Source organism: Pempheris klunzingeri, unplaced genomic scaffold, assembly GCF_042242105.1.
Source record: "Pempheris klunzingeri isolate RE-2024b unplaced genomic scaffold, fPemKlu1.hap1 Scaffold_268, whole genome shotgun sequence".
In the NCBI taxonomy this organism is placed as follows: Eukaryota; Metazoa; Chordata; class Actinopteri; order Acropomatiformes; family Pempheridae; genus Pempheris; species Pempheris klunzingeri.
In genome coordinates this window covers 12,501-36,978 of record NW_027255173.1, presented here as the reverse complement: position 1 = coordinate 36,978, position 24,478 = coordinate 12,501, and the positions used below count along the sequence as shown (strand labels likewise).

The following is a 24,478-nucleotide window of genomic DNA, read 5'->3' as shown; positions in this document are numbered from 1 at the left end:
CGCCAAGGTGGACGCCGGGAAACGGGAGCTGCAGGAGAGGAAAGCAAACGCCTCCCAGCTGAAAGCTCCGGGCGCGGAGGAGAGGAGTGGCAGAGCGAGCGTTTCAGAGAAGAAGAAAAAATAAACGGTGCTACGACTCTGATTGGCTGGAGGGTGGGAGGTGTTAGAGGGGAGGGTGAAAAATCTACTGTAAAGGTCCCATATTCTGCTTATTTCTACACATAAGTTCAAGAAACAACAATGGCGGACAGCGAGGTGGATTCAGGAGGTTTCCAGTGGGCCTGCTGATTGGCTGCGGGAGGTCACATGATCCACAGATCCCCTTGTGATGTCATAAAGGGAGCCAGATCTAAATGGAGCGTTTTCACACACAAAAACTATTTTTTTTAAAAGTGGATATTTTTTGCATAACATGGGGCCTTTAATCTCTGACAGAGGTTTTAGACGATTGTACGTCGAGTTTTTCTTGCTTTAATCATGAAAAGCTTTTTCTATCAAGTGGATATTCTGAAAAATCAGTCACTCCTGGTGAAAAACAGGCAGTTTACACCTTTAACAAACCTGCTTTCATGCATTTTTTCTCTCATTTACAGACACAAACACAGGCAACATCATTTTTAACAACTTTTTGAACATGACAGCTTCGTCTTAAGTCCTCCGCTAACTTAGCAGCCGCTCATATCAGTGGTGACATCGTTATTCTTACCATGTTGTGCTGCTGGTGCGGCGATTCAAGACTCTTTCTTCAGAACTGGGTGTTTTCTAGTGTTCCTAGTGTTTCTCGTGTCAGTTTCAAGACAAATTATTCATTTTAATTGCCGTTTTCATTGAATTTCTCTCGGCTAAAAGCAGATTTCCTCCCAGTGTCGGCCTGTTTCGGAAAGCGTCTTGCTTCAGTTTGTGTGTTGGGTTGATGTAACTTAGTTTGGACTTTTATTTTGGTGGAGTGAACATCATGTAAACGTGGGAAGGAGAAGTCTGTTGTCTTATCTCAACTTTAAACACCGGACTGATATATTCTAGAGACATGGACTGTTTCTGTCTGTGATATTATAACAGTTATAACAGTGAAAGTCTCATCTTACATGACACAGATACAGTGTGTGTGTGTGTGTGTGTGTGTGAGTGTGTGTGTGTGTCGGCTGCTGGTGTTATTTAAACCCTCGTCGGTTATACTTGAGCTGTCCTCTAAGTTTCTGTTGTGTTCATTTGTCTTTGTTTCTCATTGGTATCAGGTTGTTTTTCACTTTGGCTCCTTGTTCCTCTGCTGGCCTCCTGGTTCACTTTATTTCATTCAGCCGCTGAAGTGAAATGTCTTTGTCTTTGTGCTTCTTGTAATAAGCGGCTTCGCTCCGTGGACTCAGGAGCTGCTGGAGATTCGACTTTTAAAAAAGCAGTTTCAAAGATCAGAAAAGTGCACCGACTCCTGCTCCTGTGAGAAAACCTCTGATGAATAAATCTCGGTTTGGTTTTCAAACTGTTTCTTTTCCTTCTCAAGGTTCAAGATGTTTCCTGTGTGAAATTCATTGTGTGGGAGCGCCGTTTATTACACATTTAATCTGACTGGTCGGCTTCGGCCTGTTATTTCTGTGTAGCAGGCTGCTGCTGTGATCGTCGCTCTGGTAGTGGAAGCAGAAACATCATTTTTAGATCAATAAGATCTTCTTTAAGTGTTTGATGTTTTGTGAATCTTCCTGTTGGGGTTCGTTTTGCACTTATTACGTATTTAAGTCACTTTTCTGAGTCTTTATGTTATGATTTGGGAAGCACTCAGGTACACAGGTGAGCTACCTGGGCGCCCAGAGCTTAAATCATGTTGTTGATTAGTTCAGTAGGAAGCTGTTTAACCCTTTAACCTCCTCACCAAGAAAAAAGCTATGAAAACATGTATTATTTCTGTATTTTATATCCTTGGGGCACTGATAACAAATATCAGTTTTTTAATGAGCTGGCATTTTTTGAAATATTGGCCTCCACCAAACGGTTGAGATGTCGTAAGTAAAACATGTGTTCAATAAGATATAGTGAGTCAAAATGTGCCGAACAGAAGGTTAAAGGGTTAATAACCAGGATAACGAACCCCTTCAGGATGATTCCAGACGTTATTCCTCACATGTAGAAGATGGACAGAACAAAACTGCAGATGCTCTTTGCACCTGAATGTATGAATGTATGATTTGATGTTTAATGCAGCCTGACTTGTGATGGTTTGGGTTAAAATAATGAAGCTCAGCCAGCGGGTTTGGTGCCTAAACATAATCAAACTGATGATAATAAAAGAAAACTGAGAGGAGGGAGTCCTGTAACTGAACCTCTTAATCAGGCCTATAAAACCCACCAGCGCTACATGAACATGAGCATCACGTCCTCCCTCAGTCGTATCTTTCTCCCCCACAGCTTCCTCCTCCGCTTGCTTCCTTCCCAAACAGCGTTATCGGAGTTTCAAGCTTCTGCTCCCCCCAAAAAACTCATAAATCTGCTGTTTTCTTACACTCAACTGTGAACCGACATGGTTTCTTCATGAATACAGGGTTCAGCTCTTTACTTTGATTTTATTTTTTATGATTTATTTTTATTTAAGCAGGTGGTGTCATTTTCAAGACTCTCAAAACAATGAAGATGGAAAAGTGTGAAATAAGAATAAAGATAGTAATAATAATAATATATATATATATGTGTACTTCCACATTATCCAAATGTAAGAAAAAAAAGTATTTTTGACCCACAAACATACAAACTAAATATATAAAATATATGTTAGTATAAAATACAAAGACATATTAAGTAAAAACTATTGCATGTGTGTGTAAACGTTAAAACCGTCTCACTGATTACATTAAAATCCATTTTTAGTGAGTTTCCACTGCAAGAAAAAAAGAAAATCAAGCTTCAAAACACATTTAAAGTACAATAATTAATGTGTTTATGAGTACGTCTGGGTCTTTTATAGTTATTGATAATATCTCCTCATTTATGTGTTGGTTATATTTTAACCAGAAACTCATCAAACAAAAGGATCGAAGTGAATCATACCAGTATAAAGAAGTAAGAATTGATTAGTTAGTTTCCACCACGAGTAGCGACAAGAGCTGCAGTGATTAGTTGATTAATTGATCAGATGTGAACTGTGTGAACCACTTCTGTGATCAAATAATCGATTTGAATCAGTTTGTGATCAAAAAGTCCAAATTCTCTGTGGATATTTACCATTACAGCTACTTTACATTTACATTTGTCATCACAAGCTGCCGTCAGGAGCTTCGGCTTTACATCAAAACGATCAATGAACTCGACGACTTCGCCGGCTTTGGGATTAGATGTTTCTGAAATCGTGTCGGAGACGGCGTCGGTTTTTCGCTGCCTGATTTTTCACACTTGAACCTCTCACCAATGAACAGGGCTGAAAGAAGCAGAGAGGCCACATGTGGGAGACTCACCTGAGGAGACACCAGGTGAGCGCACACACACACACACACACACACACACACACACACACTCTGCTGCCTGTTGTCTCCCAGACAAACGAGCTGCCACCTGAGAAAAGGTGTTCCACCTGTTTCCCACCTGTGCGCTCACACCCGAGGGCACGCCTGCCTCACCTGACCTCCACTGATCGTAACTCTGATCCCAGATCTGCGTCAGACGAGACCAAAAACCGTGTTACGCCAACAAAGCCGGGCCGTCCCAGACACACTGGGGCTTTGTTTCAGCCCCACCCGGCGCCGCCAGTGTCCTGTGACACCGCCACGGCCCCGCGGTGTCACACAGGGCCGATTAAACCTTCTACAGCGTAATCAATGTTTCTGATCAGCCCTTTAAACTACATGTTTAGCTTACACTCATCGGTCCGACCTTAAGTTAATCAATACTGAAGTGACTGAGATGTTAACTGATATGAATATAATGATCCATGTTTTAAACTCCAAAGACACCAGCGAGCGTTTGGCTGAAACAACCAATCAGGAAGCTGCAGAGCCTCAGGGGGCGGAGCCAACGGAGGCCACATCGTCCGACACACCAGCCGAGGAGACAGGTGTGTGTGTGTGTGTGTGTGTGTGTGTGTGTGTGTGTTTATAAATCAATTCATCCTGGTAAAACACTCAAACTTCAGTTAAATTAGTGAAGTCAATTTTAAATCAATTAAATAATTTAAAGCTCAATAGAAATCTTTTAAAATTAATATAATGATTTTAAGATCAATAAAAAAATGTTAAATAATTTAACTGTAAATCAGTTTAGCCAGTTTTAAATCTATAAAATCAATTTTATATCAATTCAATCATTTAAAACTCAAAGATCATCTTAAAATTAATAAGATTTTAAGATTAATAAAACCATTTTTAAATCAGTAAAATCATTTAAAAATAAATAAGATCATTTTAAACTATTAAAAAAATAATTTTATCAATAAAATAACTTTCAAATCAGTTAAGTCAGTTCAATCATTTTAAAGCCATTTCTAAATCAATAAAATCATTTAAAATCAATACTCTGTGTCACATTATTGATTTCTTTACCTGAAAAAGTGACTTTTATTGCTGATTTTTAATCAGAAAGACGTTTTGATTCAAACCGCTGGTGCTGTTGTCGGTTTCAGAGAGCGACTCCTCCCGCGTCCACGGCGACGACGAAGGTGCGTAGAAGAAGAAAATATGTGCTTCCTGTGGACCCATGATGCTCTCTGTCTGCATCTGTTTCCATGGTTACCACAGATAAACACACACTCGCACACACACACACACACACACACATGTTCACCTTTTTCATGTGATCTGCTGCTTTTCTTGGTCATTTTACTCCACACTTTGATTTAGATAATAAAGTCTTGTATGCTGTGTTTCCAAGTGGGATTAGGATTAGCTCCGTTCATCCAGGAGGAGTCGGCAGCAGATTAGATGCAGCCGTAACGTTCAGGTGTCCACATCCTTATCGTATCAGACACTTTTCAGACGTAAAAACAATAGATATATATGTGATAAGTTCATGGATGAGATGGTAGAAACAGTAGAAGAAGAGCGACCACACCTCGTGCCGTCCGTCACCTGGATGTCATCGTGTCGCTAACGTTGCGGCTCCTGTCTGTGTCTGATCCAGGCTCCAGGTCTCACCAGGTGGAGTCTGAAATCCAAGGTGTGATGGAGTCACAGCTCCACCTGTTATGATCACATGACTGTGTGTGTGTGTGTGTGTGTGTGTGTTAACCTGTGTGTGTCGGTGTCTCCAGCTGCTGTCCCTCTCCCTCCGCTGGTGGAAGACGAGTTTGTGCCAGGTCGGTTTTTCTTTTTTCTCATCTTGGTTACATTCACATCTCAGCGTGAGCTTTAACCCTCAGAGGTTCACGTCGGCGGGATCGGATCAAAGCGGCGTAACAAAAACACCCGGTCATTTCTATTTCTATAAACACCATTTTCTATTTTTCTATTTCTATTTCTATAAACACCATTTTCTATTTTTCTATTTCTATAAACACCATTTTCTATTTTTCTATTTCTATAAACACCATTTTCTATTTTTCTATTTCTATTTCTATAAACACCATTTTCTATTTTTCTATTTCTATTTCTATAAACACCATTTTCTATTTTTCTATTTCTATTTCTATAAACACCATTTTCTGTTTTTCTATTTCTATTTCTATAAACACCATTTTCTATTTTTCTATTTCTATTTCTATAAACACCATTTTCTATTTTTCTATTTCTATAAACACCATTTTCTATTTTTCTATTTCTATTTCTATAAACACCATTTTCTGTTTTTCGATTTCTATTTCTATAAACACCATTTTCTGTTTTTCGATTTCTATTTCTATAAACACCATTTTCTATTTTTCTATTTCTATAAACACCATTTTCTATTTTTCTATTTCTATAAACACCATTTTCTATTTTTCTACTTCTATAAACACCATTTTCTATTTTTCTATTTCTATTTCTATAAACACCATTTTCTATTTTTCTATTTCTATTTCTATAAACACCATTTTCTATTTTTCTATTTCTATTTCTATAAACACCATTTTCTATTTTTCTATTTCTATCTCTTTAACTGTGTGCTTTTGTCTGTTTCCCCTTTGAGCTGCTGTAACAGCAAACTTTCCCCACTGAGGGATCAATAAACGATATCTAATCTAAGGTCACCTGCAGCGCTGCGGTCGACGTCACTCTAAAGTGCAGATCTGAAACTCTCTCCCAGCTTTTATTTGACTTGTTGATTGATTGATTTGTTGATTGACCAAGTGAAACTGGAGATTTGATGGTTTTAACCCTTACAAAAATAATGACGTTTCACCCTTGATGCAAAAAATGTTCTGTTCCTAAAAAGTGCTATAAAAACTTATACATTAATATTTGTTTCACTTTCAATGCATTAAATCATTTGAACAACCTCAGTCCTGATCACAACTATTACATTTACATGTATTTATTAATTAATTTGAACCCTTAAATGGCATTTTGGGAATATATTAAAAACCGGAGATATGATGGTTTTAATTTGATTATACAAAAATATGTGTAGAAGTGGGAAGAAGCCTGCATAAATATTGTTGTACACGGTCAATCAATGTCAAATAAAAAGTGGGAGAGAGTTTCAGATCTGCACTTTAGAGTGAAGTTGACCGCAGCGCTGCAGGTGACCCAGGTTCTTTGTTACAGCGCGTTGAAAACGCCACGTGATCGCAGACCTCTAAGGGTTCAAGGCAAAAGTCTGCAATCCTGGAGAAACTAGCTGAAAGTATCCCAAAGTGTTCTCCGGGGTCGGACCCCTTTAAGACCCTCTAAAACCTTTACATCAGAGTCGACAAACCTTTCAGCTTAAAACATGTCTGTGTCCGCTACAGATGATCCCAGAGACAGCCTCCATCCTCATGGTGGGTGAAGTCTGATATCCTCCGTCCTTCTAAACATTAAATATAACTAAATATTTCATACTAATCCTGTTTTTTTTTCTATGTCCTCGTTTCAGAGGATCGAGCCCACACCATAGACACAACCGGAGGTGAGATGTTGAGCTACTAACTAGCTGTACTGTCAGTGACGCTGATGTTGTGGTGCCGACAGAAGCGATAAAAATGGGGATAAACACTGAACTGTTTTCTGTTGCAGTTCTGCTGGAGGAGCAGCCGCCGGAGGAGAGTGTAGGTGAGTAAATCAAACGCACATAGTCATCGTTAAAACACTCTAAATGTTCACCTCGCCTCAGCCAGCAGCCGCAACACAAGCTACCACGGCTGATCCTCTTCGTGTAACCAGAACCAGCCGTTATATCGCCCTCTTTAAAGCCACCAGACTCCATTGAAAAAAACAGTAATTTTACCTTGCAGAACACAGAACTTGCTGGTCTACCGCTGCCTCTATCTGTGACTTTCTTTGTGTTATTCTGTTGACTTTGATGTTTTTAAAGGGTGAGTTCAGACCCAACACAGTATTTGTATAACACATAATAACAGGAACAACCTAACCGATGCATGCAGCGGCAGATCTGCAGCTCCTGTGTTCTGCAAAGTAAAATCACTGTTTTAGTGAATGGAATCTGGTGTCTGGTTGTCTTCTTTGCTTTCTTGCTGAGAGTTAGATGAGAACAGTTGTGGGGGATTATTTCTGTTTCTGGGGTCACTGTGATGTAAACAACCAGCAGGAGATCACTGCTAACTTTTCCCCCTGTTTTCAGTCTTTATGCTAAGCTAAGCTAATCGGCTGCTGACTGTAGCTTCACAGTGATGCTACAGACGTGAGATTGATTATTTAACACCTGCCAAGAGGGTTAAAAGTGTCAAACTATTCCTTTAATTAAGCATTTTGTCCAGTCTTGTCCAATCTTAAGAAGCTGTCTGTACTAGTTTTATCTCACAGGCGTCATAAAGAAGAGACAAAGGTTGTTTTACAACCCTGACATGATCATTATCCACCGTCACCTCTGACATCAGCGTGTCAGGTGTGCTGTGTGTGATAGAGAATCATAATCGTCAACCTCTGCTGTTGTCTTCTCCTCTTTGTGCTGCAGTGGAGTCTGGGCGACACTTGACGAGCTCCAAATTCTCCCAGGAAGCAGGTAGAGTACGAGCGAGCTGTGGGACATAAACCCCATAATAACCTTCATCAGCGTCTGAGAGAAACTGTGACAGAACCAACGATTAATAGAGAAAAATAACGGATGCTGTTAAGGACGTCGATCTGAGTTTAACGGTCTGATTTTCTGTGTTTAGCTTCTCATGTGATTGTTATTATTATTATTCTGATTAGACTCCAGATAGAAAATTAATCAACAAATCGTTCAGCAAAAGTCCTTTTTTAAGCAAAAACACTAACAAGTTTGATCTCAAATGGGAAAAGTTTCAAAGTTTCTTGCGTTTTGTGTTTAAATTTATGGGATTTGTGGTTTTTTCGGCCACACAGAGACACGGAGTGAGGTCTGTTTGGGCAGGAGGACACTCTCTAATGTTTTACAGAACAAACAAGCAATAGAGAAGATGATCGTCAGTTTAATCAGTAAGAAGAAGAATAGTTCATGTAAAGGGGTCAGGCAAAGATGTGAAGGTTGAGAGATGATAGAAAAGCTGTGTGGCCCGTACGGGGATCGAACCCGCGACCTTGGCGTTATTAGCACCACGCTCTAACCAGCTGAGCTAACCGGCCCTGTGGGGGACACACTCTGCTGGTGGACTGTCTCCATGACTCCATGACCTTGATAAACCCGTCAGAGCCAGCTGGAGGAGCAGAGAACCAGTCTGGACCACCGGTGGAACCAGAACCACAGAGCGAGACGCCCCAAAGGGCTGACGGGGGTCCAGAGGCCGAGGGTGAGCGCACACACACACACACACACACACACACACACACACACACACACACACACACACACACACACACACACACACACACACACACACACACACACACACACACACACACACACACACACACACACACTGGATCTTTGGGTTTCTCCCTTAATTAAAGAGTTTGGTCTTCATGGAAAGAGCCTTGAGTTAATAAAGTTTGATTGATTGATTGAAATACGTCTGTATGAAGCCACAGTCTGAACAAATACTGTAGATTAAAGCACCTAAAATGTCCCTACGGCTGCGTACAGCTACTTTATTATTTATACTTTAAGCAAATCCGTCTTTTAAATCGTCTCCTTCACTTTCATGGAAAACTCTCTCACACAGTTTTACCTCTTTTATCGACTATATTTCTGTGCTTATTTTACATGATACCTGCTCATTTCTGCTGTTACTTTTGGGGGTTTTATAAAATGTGAAGCACTATATATATGTATATATATCGGTCTTTAAAGCCACCAGACTCCATTGAAAAAAGCAGTCATTTTACCTTGCAGAACACAGAGCTTTAATGGTCCACCGCTGCCTCAGTCGCTTCCTTTCTTTGTGTTATCGTGTTGACTTTAATGTGTTTAAAGGGTGAGTTCAGATCCAACACACTGTCGGCCGCTTCAGTGATCGTGAACTTAAAGGAACAATCTCAAACGTGTCTGTTTCCTTCTCTTTGGTGGCGCCGACCGTGTTTGAACGTCACTCCAACAGAGAGCCACCAGACTCCATTGACAAAAACACTGATTTAACCTCACGGGACACAGGAGTTGACGCAACGTGCGATTCTCAGCACTTAGCTTTTAGTATTTCAGATGTTTGTACAAGTGTGAATGTTTCTGTTTGTTCAGTTGCAGAAAGCTGCTCAGTGCTTGAGCAGAGCTGCTCTGATTAGTTAATGAATCATTAATCATTCATTCAATCGACAGAAGACTAATCAGCAAATCGTTTTAAGTCCTTAGTTTCTTGCTTTTCTGTTTAAATTTATGGGATTTGTGGTTTTTTCAGAGACACGGAGTGAGGTCTGTTTGGGCAGGAGGGCACTGACAGACAGTTTTCAGTCTTTAATGTTTTACAGTTTAATCAGTAAGAAGAAGAATAGTTCAGGATGTTGAGGGTCAGACATATAGAAAAACTGTGTGGCCCGCACGGGGATCGAACCCGCGACTTTGGCGTCATTAGCACCACGCTCTAACCAGCTGAGCTAACCGGCCCTGTGGGTGGCAGCTAGTCCTAAAAACATTGCACTGTGATGTTCAGCGTTACTTTATGCTTTACTGCTCTTGTTCTGTCAAACCTTTAAGACGTTTTCACCTAAAAGTCTCTTCTGCTGCGTCACAGAAGCAGCAGGGAACCAGGCAGAAGAGAAGCTCAAAGAAAAAGGTAAACCTGATTTAAACCAACAGATGAAATGTGTGATTTCATGTCTTCTTTCTTTTTATTTTTTAATGTATTGTGTCTTCTTCTTCTCTTTCTTTCAGCAAAGAAGAAGAAACCAAAGCTGCTGAACAAGTTTGATAAAACCATAAAGACGGAAATCGACGCTGCAGAAAAGCTTCGCAAGAAGGTTCGTCGTGTCTGAAACACATGAAGCTGCAGCCAGAGCTAAAACCAGGCCATACGTGCTAATTTAGATTATTATATTTACCAAAAGACTCTTTTTTCACTCCACGTAGAAGGTGTGACCATATTACCTTCTTATTTCAGGACAGTAGATTAACTTGTCTGACTGTTCTTCCTGTTTCTAGTTTTTTTGGGGTTTTTTTTTTTGGTGTAAAAAAATCAACCAAACACACAAAACACACAGAGCGAAACAAACAATAAACCCACGAGTGTGTGAAACAGAGCCGACACATGACGTGATGCTCTCTTCTTTGATTTGTGGGTCGATAAACTCAGTCTGTCTTTTACAACATCGATCAAAAATGTGTTTTTTGAGTCTCAAAGCGAACGTAAAAAATGTTTCCATGACAAAAATGTGCATCTCGACATAACAGTTTTCTTGTTGAGGCTTTTCTCGCATCACTCTGAGCTTCTACCATGTGGTCTGGGTCAATACTCGACTCTGATTGGCTCCTGGGTGTCAGTTCAGTCAAAGTGCAGGCTACATGAGTGTTTCCAGTGACAGAGCTGGTTAGCTTCCTCACCTTACTTAGTTTTTGTCTTACGTTGAGTCTTGCTAGCTTAACGTTAGCTTTGTGGCCAAAGGGATCTATGAGAAACTTCTCCTGTTGCCACGTCGTATCTGTGATTCGTCCTATTTCCTGGAGGAGTGAACAACGTCTCCATTGCATCAGGACCTAATGGGAAGCTAATGACTGTTCCAGGTATTAGTCAGGCCCTCAGACGTTACTGAGAGTTACAGCTTGTTAAAAACTTTAGATTTTGGTTGCTAAACGTTTGAAATTATAAATTAATGGTCCTAATTTCTTTTCCTTGGCAGTGACCGTCGTACCAGTAGACTAATACCTTCATGTACTCTTTATTTAAACTTTGACTTTGATCATAAACCCTTAAAACCCTTAAAACGGACTCATTGAATCCAGCTGTAAGATGTAAACGTGGTGCTTTTTATCCAGAAACGCTGCAGTCGATGTGGACGTCAGTAATCAGCCGTCAGCCTCTGTAAACACGTCTGTCTCTGTTTCCATCAGGGGAAGCTGGAGGAGGCGCTGAGAGCGTTCGAGTCGCTGGTGCAGAGGCATCCACAGAGCCCCCGCGCTCGCTACGGGAAAGCTCAGGTACGGCACAGCACGACCGCACGACACCGCAGCACACTGACGCCGACGCCGCAGTAACACGCTGTGACCAAACCTGCCCACAGGCCGAGGACGACCTGGCTGAGAAGCTGCGCAGCAACGACATGCTGCAGAGAGCCATCAACAGCTACAGGGAGGCGGCGGAGCTTCCCGACGTGACCTCTGACCTCCTGAGAGCCGCGCTGAAGAGGCGAGCCGAGCGGCAGCAGTTCCTGGGTAACACCGACATGTTGTTGTCCGGTCCGAATGACGTCTGACACCTTAAAGTAAAGAACTAGCCTAATGTTTGGCCCAACGTTAAACCACATCAGGGACTTCCTGTACCTGTGAGGAACTGTTACGGCAGCTCCAGAGATAAAAGCAGACAGTCAAAGAAAGAGAAAAGTAAATACACAGACACATAATAGAAAGCTGTCACTCTACACCTGCTCCACCTGCTGCCGCTAGAGCCCAGAGCTAGTTAGCATAGAAGCTAGTTAGCATGGAAGCTAACAACAACACTGACTGATACTAAACACTAAAGCTCAGTTAGATTATTGATGCTGCAGTTTTCTGATGTTATCTTCTAAACTCACTGTTGATCGTGCTCCCAGCAGTAACACCGGCCTCCTGTAGAAAAGCTGTGTGGCCCGTACGGGGATCGAACCCGCGACCTTGGCGTTATTAGCACCACGCTCTAACCAGCTGAGCTAACCGGCCCTGTGGTGGACAGATGTCTCCCAGTCAGAGTCCACGTCAGAGGATCACAGTTCAACGTGTGCAGCCGTTTCCACACCTGGATTGTGGATCTAGGACCAGCCGGTCTTCGCTAAGCTTAAATTAGTTTCGACCAGTCTGCTGCTGTCTGGCTCGTTTATCTGCTGATAATTAAAATGCTGCACAGACCGTCGGCCATCTTGACGAATAAGAGAAACACGAAGCTGTTTGCAGAACTTGTGTCGTATTTAAAGTTTCTCTCTCCGCAGGTCGGATGCGCGGCTCTCTGGCGACTCTGGAGCGTCTCACTCAGATCTTTCCCGAAGACGTGAGCCTGAAGAACGACCTGGGCGTCGCACACCTGTTGCTAGGAGACAATAAGGGCGCCAAGAAGGTGTATGAAGAGGTGTGTGTGTGTGTGTGTGTGTGTGCAATGCTCAAACACACTCTCTTCCTTTCACGTTCGTTGTCAAAGTCAAAGCGGCGTCCTGAACTCGGCGCCCGTCTCTGACTGGTTGTCTCACCTCTGGGCCTCACCTGCAGGTTCTGGCGGTTGCCCCGAGCAACGGCTTCGCTAAAGTTCACTACGGCTTCATCCTGAAGTCAGAGAACCAGATCGAGCAGAGTATACCGTACCTGAAGGTCACACACACTCACACACACACTCACACACACACACACACACACACACACACACACACACTCACACACTCTCAGTGTGTTTGTTTATCTTGTTTTTCTGATCATAAAAACTTTACTATAAATTAATTTTTTAAGAAATTTAAGAAGTCTAGTAACTGACCGAAATCATAAATCTGCAATAAATAATGTTAATATTTAATAATATTAAATAAGTAATAATAATATTATGTTAAAATTAGTTATAAATATGTAAATAAATATGTATCTATATAAAAGCAAAGAGAAATAGAAAATAAGATAAAAGGACAAATGTTAACATATGTGCATTATACTATAATGTTAAACAAATAAGAATAAAACAATATTTATAATAATACATAATAAATAAATATGAAATAATATAGGAAATATACTACAGAAATATAACAAAATAAGAAGTGTGTGAATGAAATGTGTCAAAATGAAACTAATTATATAAGATATGTGTAAAACAAATAAGATAGAATAAGAAATTATAAAATATCAAAACTAGTGTGACAAAAATATAATACAACAAAATAAGATGATGAATTATACTACTAATACCACTACTAACATAATAACACAATACTAACATGACAAAAGTAAAATAAGAAAACAGGAAGTATGTAAAATATGTGAGTTATACTACAATATAACACAACACTGCTAAAACAAGAGTGTAATATAATGTAATGTAAAAATATATATGTGCCTCATAGCTGATATGTAGCTCAAAATAAAGAGATAAAGAATAAAAATAATGTGAACAAGACGACCCATAAGAACAGCGTCAGCATGATAATGAGATCTTTTCTTGTGTTTAAATGTCAGAAGAGCAGAAATAAGAATATTAACAGTAAACACAGAGTTCATGTTGTCGTCTCCAGGAGGGTTTGGAGTCTGGAGAACCGGGAACAGACGACGGGCGCTTTTACTTCCACCTGGGTGACGCTCTGCAGAGGGTCGGGGACAGCAGCGTGAGGGACACACACACACACGCACACACACACACACACACACACACACACACACACACACCCTGCAGTAAAGTCTGCCGGCCACTAGGTGGTGCACAACAGTAACAATTCAGACATTTCCTGAGTGATTCGACCTGAAGAGACAAAGAGAAACACTTCACGCTTCACTTTTATTTTAAGAAAACAACCCTCTGAACTCTCTGAACGCTGCGTCTGTGTCCTCGCTGCTGCTGCTTCTTCTGGTGACGTCATTTCTTGGAGGACCTTCTTCTTCTTCGTGTCCCTAAAATGTGTCCAACCTCAGCTAGAAGGTTCCAGAAGTCAGTGAAGCAGAATGAGTGAGAAAAGACTTCAGACTGGGAGAAACATGGAGGAAATCCAGGAATCAGACATGTTGTTCATCAGAGGAGACTAAAGAAAGACAGAGAACATGTTGATCCAGAACAACAGTGGATCTAAAGATCTGTGATCCCTCCAGAGGAGATCTGAATTCACCATCACACACTCACACCTTCACTCTGCGCTGATGGAGCCTCTTTAAGACCGTACGGGGATCAAACCTGTGACTTTGGCTTCGTCAGCACCAGGCTCTTCCTCTCTGCACTAAATACTGACTGGACCTTTATGCTCTCCTGCAGGCCTACCACTGGTACGAGCTCGGTCACAAACGCGGCCACTTTGCGTCGGTGTGGCAGCGATCTCTGTACAACGTGGACGGACTGAAGGCTCAGCCCTGGTGGACGCCCAAAGAGACGGGATACACCGACCTGGTGAAGGTACCGCCAGTATCTAGTGTTTATTCTATTCTATTTTATTTTGTTTTATTTGTCCGTTTGTTCATTCATTTATGTGTGTGTATTCCTTTATTCATTTATTTATTCATCTATTTATTTATTGATTTATCTTTTTATTTATTCATCTATTTATTACTGTATTTATTCATTTATTTATTTATTACTGTATTTATTTATTCATCTATTTGTTATTTTTTTAATTTATTCATCTATTTATTATTTATTATTTTATTTGTTATTTTTTAAATTCATTTATCTATTTATTTATTTATTTATTTATTTATTTATTCATGTATCTATTTATTTATTCATTTATTTATTACTGTGTTACTGTATTTATTTATCTATTTATTATTTCTTAAATTAATGTATCTATGTATTCAGGTGTATGAGGCCGGAGAATTTAAACCTGTCTCTGTGTGTTTAGACGCTGGAGAGGAACTGGAAGACGATCAGGGATGAAGCTCTGGCTGTGATGGACCAAAACACCCGATCGTTCGTACCAGAGGAGGAAAACCTGAGGGAGAGAGGAGAGTGGGGCCAATACACACTGTGGCAACAAGGTACACACTCAGACTACACACACACACACACTACCAGAAACAAAACCACTTTTATTTTAGCAGAAATCACAGGAAGTCAGGTCCAGTCAGAAATAACAGCTTCACCACTACAAAAGATGTGATCACGAACTAGCTAACCAGCTAACTGGTGTCTGTTCAGTGTCACTCTTCAGGGTTCAGACTCGGCATGGACGTGGTGCAACGTGTCCGCCGGGCGCTCGCTGTCGGGACCTTTTACTCTGATTTCTAATTTTTCTGTTTTTTTTTAGGGAAAAAAGTTGGAAACTCCTGTCAGGGCGTCCCGAAGACCTGCGCACTGCTGGAGAGGTACTCTGAAGCTACAGGCTGCAAGAGAGGACAGGTACACACACACACACACACACACACACACACACACACACACACACACACACACACACACACACACACTCACTCACTCACTCACTCACTCACTCACTCACTCACTCACTCACTCACTCACTCACTCACTCACTCACTCACTCACTCACTCACTCACTCACTCACTCACTCACTCACTCACTCACTCACTCACTCACTCACTCACTCACTCACTCACTCACTCACTCACTCACTCACTCACTCACTCACTCACTCACTCACTCACTCACTCACTCACTCACTCACTCACTCACTCACTCACTCACTCACTCACTCACTCACTCACTCACTCACTCACTCACTCACACACACACACACACTCACTCACTCACTCACACTGCAGCAGATATTCTAACACTGGCTCTTTAAGAGAGTGTTGTGGGTTGTTTGTAGTCCTATTAATGCTAAGCTAACGGGTGCTAAGGGATCACTCCACTCTTGTCCTCGGTTGTTCGGTTGTGTTCGGTTCATCCGGTCACATGAGTCCACATCCTGGTTTTAAGGATCTCGTTGCTAAAATTAATCCAAAATCCGTCCGGCTTGGATCGAAAATCTGAACTTTTACCCTCTGAACCCGTTTTAAAACATCTTAAAACGACTCAGATCTGATTATCGAGTCAGTTTAGTGAAGATGAGACTCGTGAATAAGAGATAATCTGCTGGTCTGAGGTCAGCTGGCTTTAATCTGTGTGTGTGTGTTCAGATTAAGTTCTCGGTGATGCAGCCCGGCACTCATGTGTGGCCTCACACTGGTCCCACTAACTGCAGACTGAGGATGCACCTCGGCCTCGTCGTCCCCAAACAGGGCTGCAGGATCCGCTGCACCGACCAGACCAGGTACCGGACCGCTCTTCATCCTCTTTACTCCTCCTCCTCCTCCTCCTCCTCCTCCTCCTCCTCCTCCTCCTCCTCTGTCTTTTCCTTCTCTCCCTGTTGGTTTTCTTCCTCTGTCAGAATATTGATTTAGATCTCAAAGTAATGAAACTTAGTGTTTCTCATTATGAAGACTTCCCAAACTTCACTGTGTTACAGAACTCTGACTGTACGCTGATCATTGATATTATTGATATTATTGGTATTATTGGTATTATTGGCACAGCGCTCCGACCAGCTGAGCTACCCGGCCATAAAAAGTGTCTCTACATCGTCTACATCTCTGGTTTCAGGCTCTCAAAAGTATGTCTGTGCTGTAGGTGGACAAAAGAAGAGACTTGATGACGACGGAAATGCTCTTGAAATAATGACTTAGTATCTTAAAATGACTAAATACCTCAAAATAACTTCATATCTCTAGTAACGATGTGATTCTAAGTTATTTTACAAATGTTTCTCTTCATGATGATTTACTGGATCTTTTTTGTCTTAAAACAATCAGCAACACAGATGGATTCAGATTTGTTAATTTCTAAAATTAACATTTGTTGCTGGAAATCAGTTAAATTATCTCAGAGAGTAACAAACCAACTACAAAGAGACAGGAAACGACCACAAAGAGACAGAAAACGACCACAAAGAGACAGAAAACGACCACAGAGAGAACAGGAAACGACCACAAAGAGACAGGAAACGACCACAGAGAGACAGGAAACGACCACAAAGAGACAGGAAACGACCACAGAGAGACAGGAAACGACCACAAAGAGACAGAAAACGACCACAAAGAGACAGGAAACGACCACAAAGAGACAGAAAACGACCACAGAGAGACAGAAAACGACCACAAAGAGACAGGAAACGACCACAAAGAGATCAACCTGTGACTTTGGCAGAACCGGCTGAGCTACCAGACGCTATGTAAATATATATAAACGCTCCTTCTTGCTTCTCTGGAGCGAATTGTTAGACGTTTGCTCGTCCTCACCGCTCACCTCTCGCTCTTCGTCCTCAGGGAGTGGGAGGAGGGCAAAGTCCTCATCTTCGACGACTCCTTCGAGCACGAGGTTTGGCAGGAGGCCGACGCCTACCGCCTCATCTTCATCGTGGACGTTTGGCACCCGGAGTTAACGGCATACCAGCGCCAGACTCTGAGCCCGATTTAGAGCAACCTGAACACACGAAGGACCCGGTAAGACCTGGTTACACCTGGTTACACCTGGTAAGACCTGGTGGTAAGAACACTTTGACAGACTTATGGGACCAGCTGATTCTTCTTCTGTGGATAAACTCCTAAAAACCGGAGTTTGAGGAGAATCACTCTGTTTGACCGACGGACTGACTGCTGATTGTTTTTGCTTTTTTTTTTTTTTTTGTGGAATAACTACTAAAGTTGTCAAAGACTGTCGAAGGATCAAACCATCAGACTGAAGGATGGAAACAAAAGAACAAAGGTACTACTGACTTTACAACCTTTCACCAAAAAAGAAAAACCCGACTGGACACTTGCGGTACTTGATTTGGTTCACCCTGTTCGGACCGGGTTCATTTTCTAGATCTGGAAATGTTTTGGTAAAACATTTTGAAATGTTACCAAGTCTCAAACCAAAAGCAGCTCTGTGGTGTTTCATGCGATCAAACAGCGTTAAATTTGGCAAATGTTCTGGAGCTGAATGGTCGAAACACTAAAACAGAAACCGGTTGAGAGAATCTTGAAGTCATGAAATGAGAAACGAAGCCTTAATTTTAGCTCGACCACTATGCATTTCTTCAGTTAATCCAGCGTGGATTTTTTTAGTTTCACTCTTTCATCACTTTTGCACAGTTACAAGGAAACACAAGATGTAATAAAAGATGATTTATATTTATATTAAAAATTAAAAAATACTGAAAAAATCTATCACAGAACTGAAGTGTGTGTTTCTTCAACATCCAGATTGTTTGTTTGTTCCAGTTTGTGTTTAAATGTGATGATTTTAAAAATCAAAATGTCTTTTATCTTGATCTTAATGTCATCCTTTCTATCATTAGATTATTGATCCTCATCATTGATGAAAAAGCAGGATTTCACTGTTGGAGCTCATTTTGAATTATTTATCATCAGACTGCAGCTGATGATTATTTTCTTCATCAATCTGCTGATAAAAATTGTGAAAATGGTGAGAAACGTCGTCACAATGAGCCCAGAGTGACATTTTTCAGTTCACTGTCAATTAAAAACATTTTAATGTTTTTTGGCTTGAAAAATGATGAAATGTTTGTATCGTGGACGCATTAAGACATTAACATTTTAGCTGCAAATCAATTAAATGAACTCATAGAGTCGCAAAACAACTACAAAGGGACACAAAATGACTAAACGGAGATGAAACGACTATAAAAGAGACAGAAAACAACTACAGAGAGACACAAAACAACCACAAAGAGACATACAATGTCTACACAGACACAAAACAACCACAGAGTGATATAAAACAACTACAGACAGACATGAAATAATTAGACACATGCCAACTGTTAAGAGACAGGATGGCTACAAAGAGACACAAAACAACTACAGAGACACAAAATAACTATTGAGACACACACAGCAAATATAAAACTTCAAAGAGACACTAAATAACTACAAAGAGACACTAAACAACTACAAAGAGACACAAAATAACTACAAAGAGACACTAAATAACTACAAAGAGACACAAAACAACTACAAAGAGACACCAAATAACTACAAAGAGACACTAAACAACTACAAAGAGACAAAACAACTACAAAGAGACACAAAACAACTACAAAGAGACACTAAATAACTACAAAGAGACATAAAACAACTACAAAGAGACACAAAACAACTACAAAGAGACACTAAACAACTACAAAGAGACACTAAATAACTACAAAGAGACAGTCAGGTTTGTGAAAAAGGTGGAAATAGTGAGAAATGGCGTCACAGTGCGTCCAAACTACTTCGGTCCAACATTCAGATGATTCAGAGGAAAAGCAGCGAATCTGAGAAGCAGCTGGAAAAATGACTCCAACCATCATCAGGATAGTTCACATTCATTATATGTCAATAACTGATTAATAAACTAATAATAATAAAATAATTTCAGGTCTGCTGTTTGACACGTTAGAGATAAATGTAGTGCAGTACTTCCCTCTGAGATGTGGTGGAGTAAAGGTAGAAAGCATAAAAACAAAATAAAAGTAAATGTACATAAATATTACTCTCCACCGCTGTACTGAATACGACAACATTTATTTGTTTTCCATCATTTGTTCATCCAGATGTGGTTTGTTGCATAATTTTGCTCCAAAAACTAAATATTTTGACGTATTTAATTGCTTTCATACTCCTTCAACTACATGTTGACTTTATCAAATGTAGTTTTTAGCGTCGGCTGCAGTTTGAAAATGTCTCCAAACTTAAATCACAACAAAATAATCTGGACTGAAGCCAAAGAACTGCTCCTTTTTAATGTCTCCTTTCAAAATAAAACCCCCGCCGCCAAGAGAGAAGCACAACAGAGTCGCGTTGGTGTAAATGTTTACTTCTATACATTCATTGAAAGGAAATACATTACATTACAGTCGAGTGGAGCTCAGATCACTGCTCAGTGTAGCCCTGATGACGAGTCAAACACACGGCGGAAAAAAACGCGACAAACTTGGCAGGACGCCGTTATATTTTACAAATAATCCACCTGGTGTCCAGATATTTTCAAAGTAAAATTATCAACCTGCACAAAGTTCCTTCTTTCATCGCGAGTGTCCACGTCGCAGAGATGTACGATAATTTGACTTAAAATATCTGAGATTAAGATCCGCCAAGTGTGTCGCTTTTTCCGCAGTGTAATAATACTTTTAACAATAATATACAATCTTCAAATAAGTTAGATTCATTAAAAACAATCTTTCCCTTCACTTCAGTCGAGGTTAAACGTGATAATTTGGCATCCTGTGTTTGTTTTTTTTTCACAGCAGAGAACTATTTCAAAAAGGAAAATCTTTCACTCTGGTTGAAGTTTTTTAAATTTTCCTCATGCATGTGATCCAGTGATACTATCTGACTATTTGAGCGGTGCTTTTATTTTGAAGTTCTTCTGCAAGTTTGGTCAAACTTGAAGAGATCTTGTTGTTTTTCTACGTGAAAGAAAAAAGTTAAATTGTTCTGCCAGAGTGAAGTTTCTTCTACGTCGCCCTTGCTTCCTTTAATAACTGACGTGGAAATGTTTCCACCTCCATTTGTGTTTCTTTTTCTTCAAGATTCAGGGCCGTTTAAGTCAGTTAAAGGGTAATTCCAGGAGTTTTAAACCAGGGTTAGCCACTGACGGGCTCAGATTGTTATTCTAAGTGTGTGACAGCATCATGGAAAGGATCCCTACAGAGAGAGACCTGGAAGATCCTTTTGGTTTAACCACAAACAGCCGTTATATCGCTCTCTGCACACACACCAGACTACATTCACAAAAACAATAATTTTAGCTCACAGAGGACAGTAGTTGCTAGTCTAGTCGATGTGACTTTAGTGTTTTAAAATGTTGATTCACATCTGAACTAACCCTATAAAACACCAAAATCACACAATAAAACAAACAAACTAGCCTATAGAGGCAGCAGTGGACCAGCAACTCCTGTGTTCTGTAAAGTAAAATTACTATTTTTTTCAATGGAGTCTGGTGACTTTGAATAGTGCAATACAACATCTGTTTCTGGTTAAACAAAAAGGATCTTACAGGTGTATCTCTGTAGGGATGGATGGTCTCCCGGGTTTCAAAATAACGCAATTACCCTTTAAGTATTTTAATTCACACGTCAAGGGTAACACAAGCCAGAAAGTCAGAACCGCACACAGTTACCTGAAACTAACTTTAGATTTTAAATTCACAGCTGAGAAAACACTGAAGATAAATGCTCATTCGAACATTTAAGAGTTTCACCAACAAGGATTAAATCGTTTCATTATGTCGCACCACAAATTTAAACCCAAATTAAACTAAATTAATATGAAACTTTTCTTTAAAGCTGCATGAATTGATTTTTTTTTTTTTTGGTAACTTGGGGGCAGCAGAAACGAGCTGTGGAGCCAAATCATCACTTCATGAAGTTGTTAAAGTGAATTTGTAGGCAAACAGTAATTTTACTATTTTACTTATTTACACATCCAGTATTCACCTGGTTTAAAAACCTCTGAGGGGACGTCACAAAAAACATTCAGGTTACAGTGATGACAAATGAAAAAGGCAGAAAATCCTCATAAAGTACTAGTGGTCTTCTTTTCTTTGTGAATGATTTACAGCAATTAATTATCAAATTTGTTGGTTCATTGTCTGTCGATCGATTTTCAAACAGGAAGAGACAAAGATGGAAGATTTCCTTTGACGAGTCATAACTGTCAAATCTGAGCTGCAGTGACTTAAACTCTCCGCTGTAAACCTGCTTGGAAATCACAGACAAAGACGCTCCTGCTAACTGCAGAACTTGCCTGAGAATCTTGATATTTTTAGGTTTCTTCAGTGTCACAGTGATCCAGTGATATCTGTCCGTATATTCATGGATACACCGTCAACAGGAGCTGCTAACAGCTAATTCGGCTCACTTTAATGGTGATAATTTGCAAAACGTGGGGAAAAAAATGGATGGATATAAAGAGAACGGGTCCGTTCATTCCTACAAAAGTTGCTCGGTGGTGCGTAGAGTCAAAAAAGTTTGACTTCCTGGGTATAAAAGTACCCAGATCTTCCTCATCGTGGTGCCCATAGACTAGCTTCTCAGCTAACTTCCTGTTAGCCCTCTGCTAACTTCCTGTTAGCCCTCTGCTAACTTAAATGGGGATAAAAATGATTTAATCGTGTGGATGCTATCGGATCAAATGGATCAAACTCTGATGATGAAACAAGTTGTTGCTTGTGGTTGTGATGCAAATATATATATATATATATATAAAAACTGTTTACATCTCACAAAGCATTATGGGAAATGTAGTTCCCAAACTTAGAGCTTCATTATCCCCCAAACAGAAGTAAGACGAATAATGTGAAATCCATTTATATGGAACAGTTCTTTCAGTTTTAAAGTAAAATTAACTTGTTGTTGTTTTAATGAATCCTTGTTGGTGCAACCCGCCCTAAACGTTCCTTAATCATGGATGTGATCGTATAATTCATCGCGGTGTTGACGTCAATCCGTTCGCTGAGGTTTGAATGAAAAGTTTCGCCGACATCCTTTCACCTTTCCGTCACGTTTCTGATTCTCTGATGTCTGTGTTTCGGACTCGGCTGACAGTTCGCAGGAGCAGAATCGGAGTAAATGTGACCTCGGCGTTACATTCCTGCTCGTTTCTTACGGAAGGAACGAAAGTCGAAGAAGCACAAAAACACATCAGAGCGTCGGCGTTGTTGTCGAGGACTTCGGGAAAGATGCTGCTGGCTGGAGACAGGCTCAGCTGGGAGGCATTAGACGGCTCAGAGACAGGACAGAGTGTGTGTGTGTGTGTGTGTGTGTGTGTGTGTGTGTGTGTGTGTGTGTGTGTGTTCAGTCCAGGGCCAGCAGTGGTGTGCTCGTCTCTCTGTCCGTTTGTCGGAGCGTCTCTGGTTCCACCGCCGACTGAGACCTGAAACACAAACAGACGTCTCTGCTCAAAACCTTTAACCTCAACGAGGAAACAAGGAGAGGAGACAAGGAAGGCAACAAGGAGAGGAGAAAAGGAAGGGAACAAGGAGAGGAGACAAGGAAGGGAACAAGGAGAGGAGACAAGGAAGGAAACAAGGAGAGGAGAAAAGGAAGGAAACAAGGAGAGGAGAAAAGGAAGGGAACAAGGAGAAGAGAAAAGGAAGGGAACAAGGAGAGGAGACAAGGAAGGCAACAAGGAGAGGAGACAAGGAAGGGAACAAGAGTATATAAGGAAGGAAACAGGAGTAGGAAACAGGAGAGGAGACAAGGAAGGGAACAAGAGTATATAAGGAAGGAAACAGGAGTAGGAAACAGGAGAGGAGACAAGGAAGGAAACAGGAGTAGGAAACAGGAGAGGAGATAAGGAAGGGAACAAGGAGAGAAGATAAGGAAGGAAATGGGAGTAGATAAGGAAGGAATAGGAAATGGGAGAGGAGACAAGGAAGGAGAAGGTGACATCATTGTTCGAGTCGACGAATCAACGCAACGCTCTCATGTTCTCCGTGAGTGGTTGAGTACATGAGCTCTCACCGGTCCTCCTCCTCCTCCTCCTCCTCCTCCTCACCTCTTCATCATGTCCTTGTCTCCTCCTCACCTCTTCATCATGTCCTTGTCTCCTCCTCCTCCTCCTCACCTCTTCATCATGTCCTTGTCTCCTCCTCCTCCACAGTTCTCCCTGACGTGCAGGGCGTCGTACGTCAGCATGTACTCCGTCTCGTCGTTGTAGTCGGGGCCCAGCAGCGTTCGGGCCCAGATGCCCATGTCATACGGCGGCAGCGTCCCGCCGAACTCCGACGGCAAACACTCGGGCTGGATGAGCTGGTGGAGCGAGTTCAGGTTGTTACCGTGGAGAAAGATCTGAGGAGACGAGGAGAGGAGGAAAGGAGGAGACGAGGAGAGGAAATCAGGAGGGTGTTAATCCAAAGAGAGAGAAGACAGAAACTGTAAAAGTGATGAAGTCGAACATGAAAGAGATAAAAGGTAAGAAAAGAAGAGAGCAAAACAGGAAGTGTGACATGAAAAAGGGGGAGGGAGGAGGGAGGGAGGAAGGAAGGAGGGAGGAAACAAGGTGTCACCCTTTTCCTGGTCTTGTCTTTGAGGAAAGGTTTGATGATGGTGTACATGGCGTGGATGTACCACGGCTGGTTCACAAAGTGGATTCCTCCGAACCGGGCGGGGAAACTGTCCTGAAGAGACGAGGAGAGGAGACAAGGAGACGAGGGGAGGAGACAAGGAGAGGAGACAAAAG

At 41.1% G+C, this 24,478-nt stretch overlaps 2 protein-coding genes and 3 non-coding genes across 5 annotated transcripts in view; 1 reads left to right on the top strand and 4 right to left on the bottom strand.

The window, feature by feature from the left end:
- Window positions 1-240: 240 nt before the first annotated feature.
- Window positions 241-18,436, top strand: LOC139225459 (aspartyl/asparaginyl beta-hydroxylase-like). The gene is made up of 23 exons (XM_070856289.1): window positions 241-268; window positions 3,399-3,452; window positions 3,929-4,033; window positions 4,598-4,633; window positions 5,095-5,130; window positions 5,225-5,269; window positions 6,842-6,871; window positions 6,967-6,999; window positions 7,107-7,142; window positions 8,005-8,052; window positions 8,702-8,800; window positions 10,175-10,216; window positions 10,315-10,400; window positions 11,488-11,574; window positions 11,658-11,808; window positions 12,558-12,694; window positions 12,832-12,930; window positions 13,839-13,928; window positions 14,567-14,704; window positions 15,150-15,285; window positions 15,555-15,646; window positions 16,388-16,521; window positions 17,573-18,436. Exons 1-23 carry the CDS (start codon window positions 241-243, stop codon window positions 17,721-17,723), a joined length of 1,893 nt encoding a protein of 630 aa, XP_070712390.1. The 3' UTR covers window positions 17,724-18,436.
- Window positions 8,563-8,636, bottom strand: trnai-aau (transfer RNA isoleucine (anticodon AAU)). Its single transcript has one exon. It is a non-coding gene; the product is annotated as a tRNA-Ile (tRNA).
- Window positions 9,974-10,047, bottom strand: trnai-aau (transfer RNA isoleucine (anticodon AAU)). Its single transcript has one exon. It is a non-coding gene; the product is annotated as a tRNA-Ile (tRNA).
- trnai-aau (transfer RNA isoleucine (anticodon AAU)) lies at window positions 12,218-12,291 on the bottom strand. The gene has a single exon. It is a non-coding gene; the product is annotated as a tRNA-Ile (tRNA).
- Window positions 18,437-23,091: 4,655 nt separating the features above from the next.
- LOC139225462 (clavesin-1-like) overlaps window positions 23,092-24,478 on the bottom strand; it is a 4,512-nt gene continuing 3,125 nt past the window's right edge. The window contains exons 5-7 of the mRNA XM_070856291.1: window positions 24,306-24,416; window positions 23,864-24,087; window positions 23,092-23,170 (exon numbers count right to left, since the gene is read on the bottom strand). Coding sequence (XP_070712392.1) covers window positions 23,092-23,170; window positions 23,864-24,087; window positions 24,306-24,416 — 414 coding nt within the window. The remainder of the gene's footprint in view (window positions 23,171-23,863; window positions 24,088-24,305; window positions 24,417-24,478) is intronic.

Excerpts from the sequence above, each read along its gene's own strand:
- LOC139225459 (XM_070856289.1), top strand. The coding sequence starts at position 241 with ATGGCGGACAGCGAGGTGGATTCAGGAG. Across the intron at positions 5,131-5,224 it reads GGTGGAGTCTGAAATCCAAG|CTGCTGTCCCTCTCCCTCCG; the intron begins GTGTGATGGAGT and ends CGGTGTCTCCAG. Across the intron at positions 10,401-11,487 it reads CAGAAAAGCTTCGCAAGAAG|GGGAAGCTGGAGGAGGCGCT; the intron begins GTTCGTCGTGTC and ends TGTTTCCATCAG.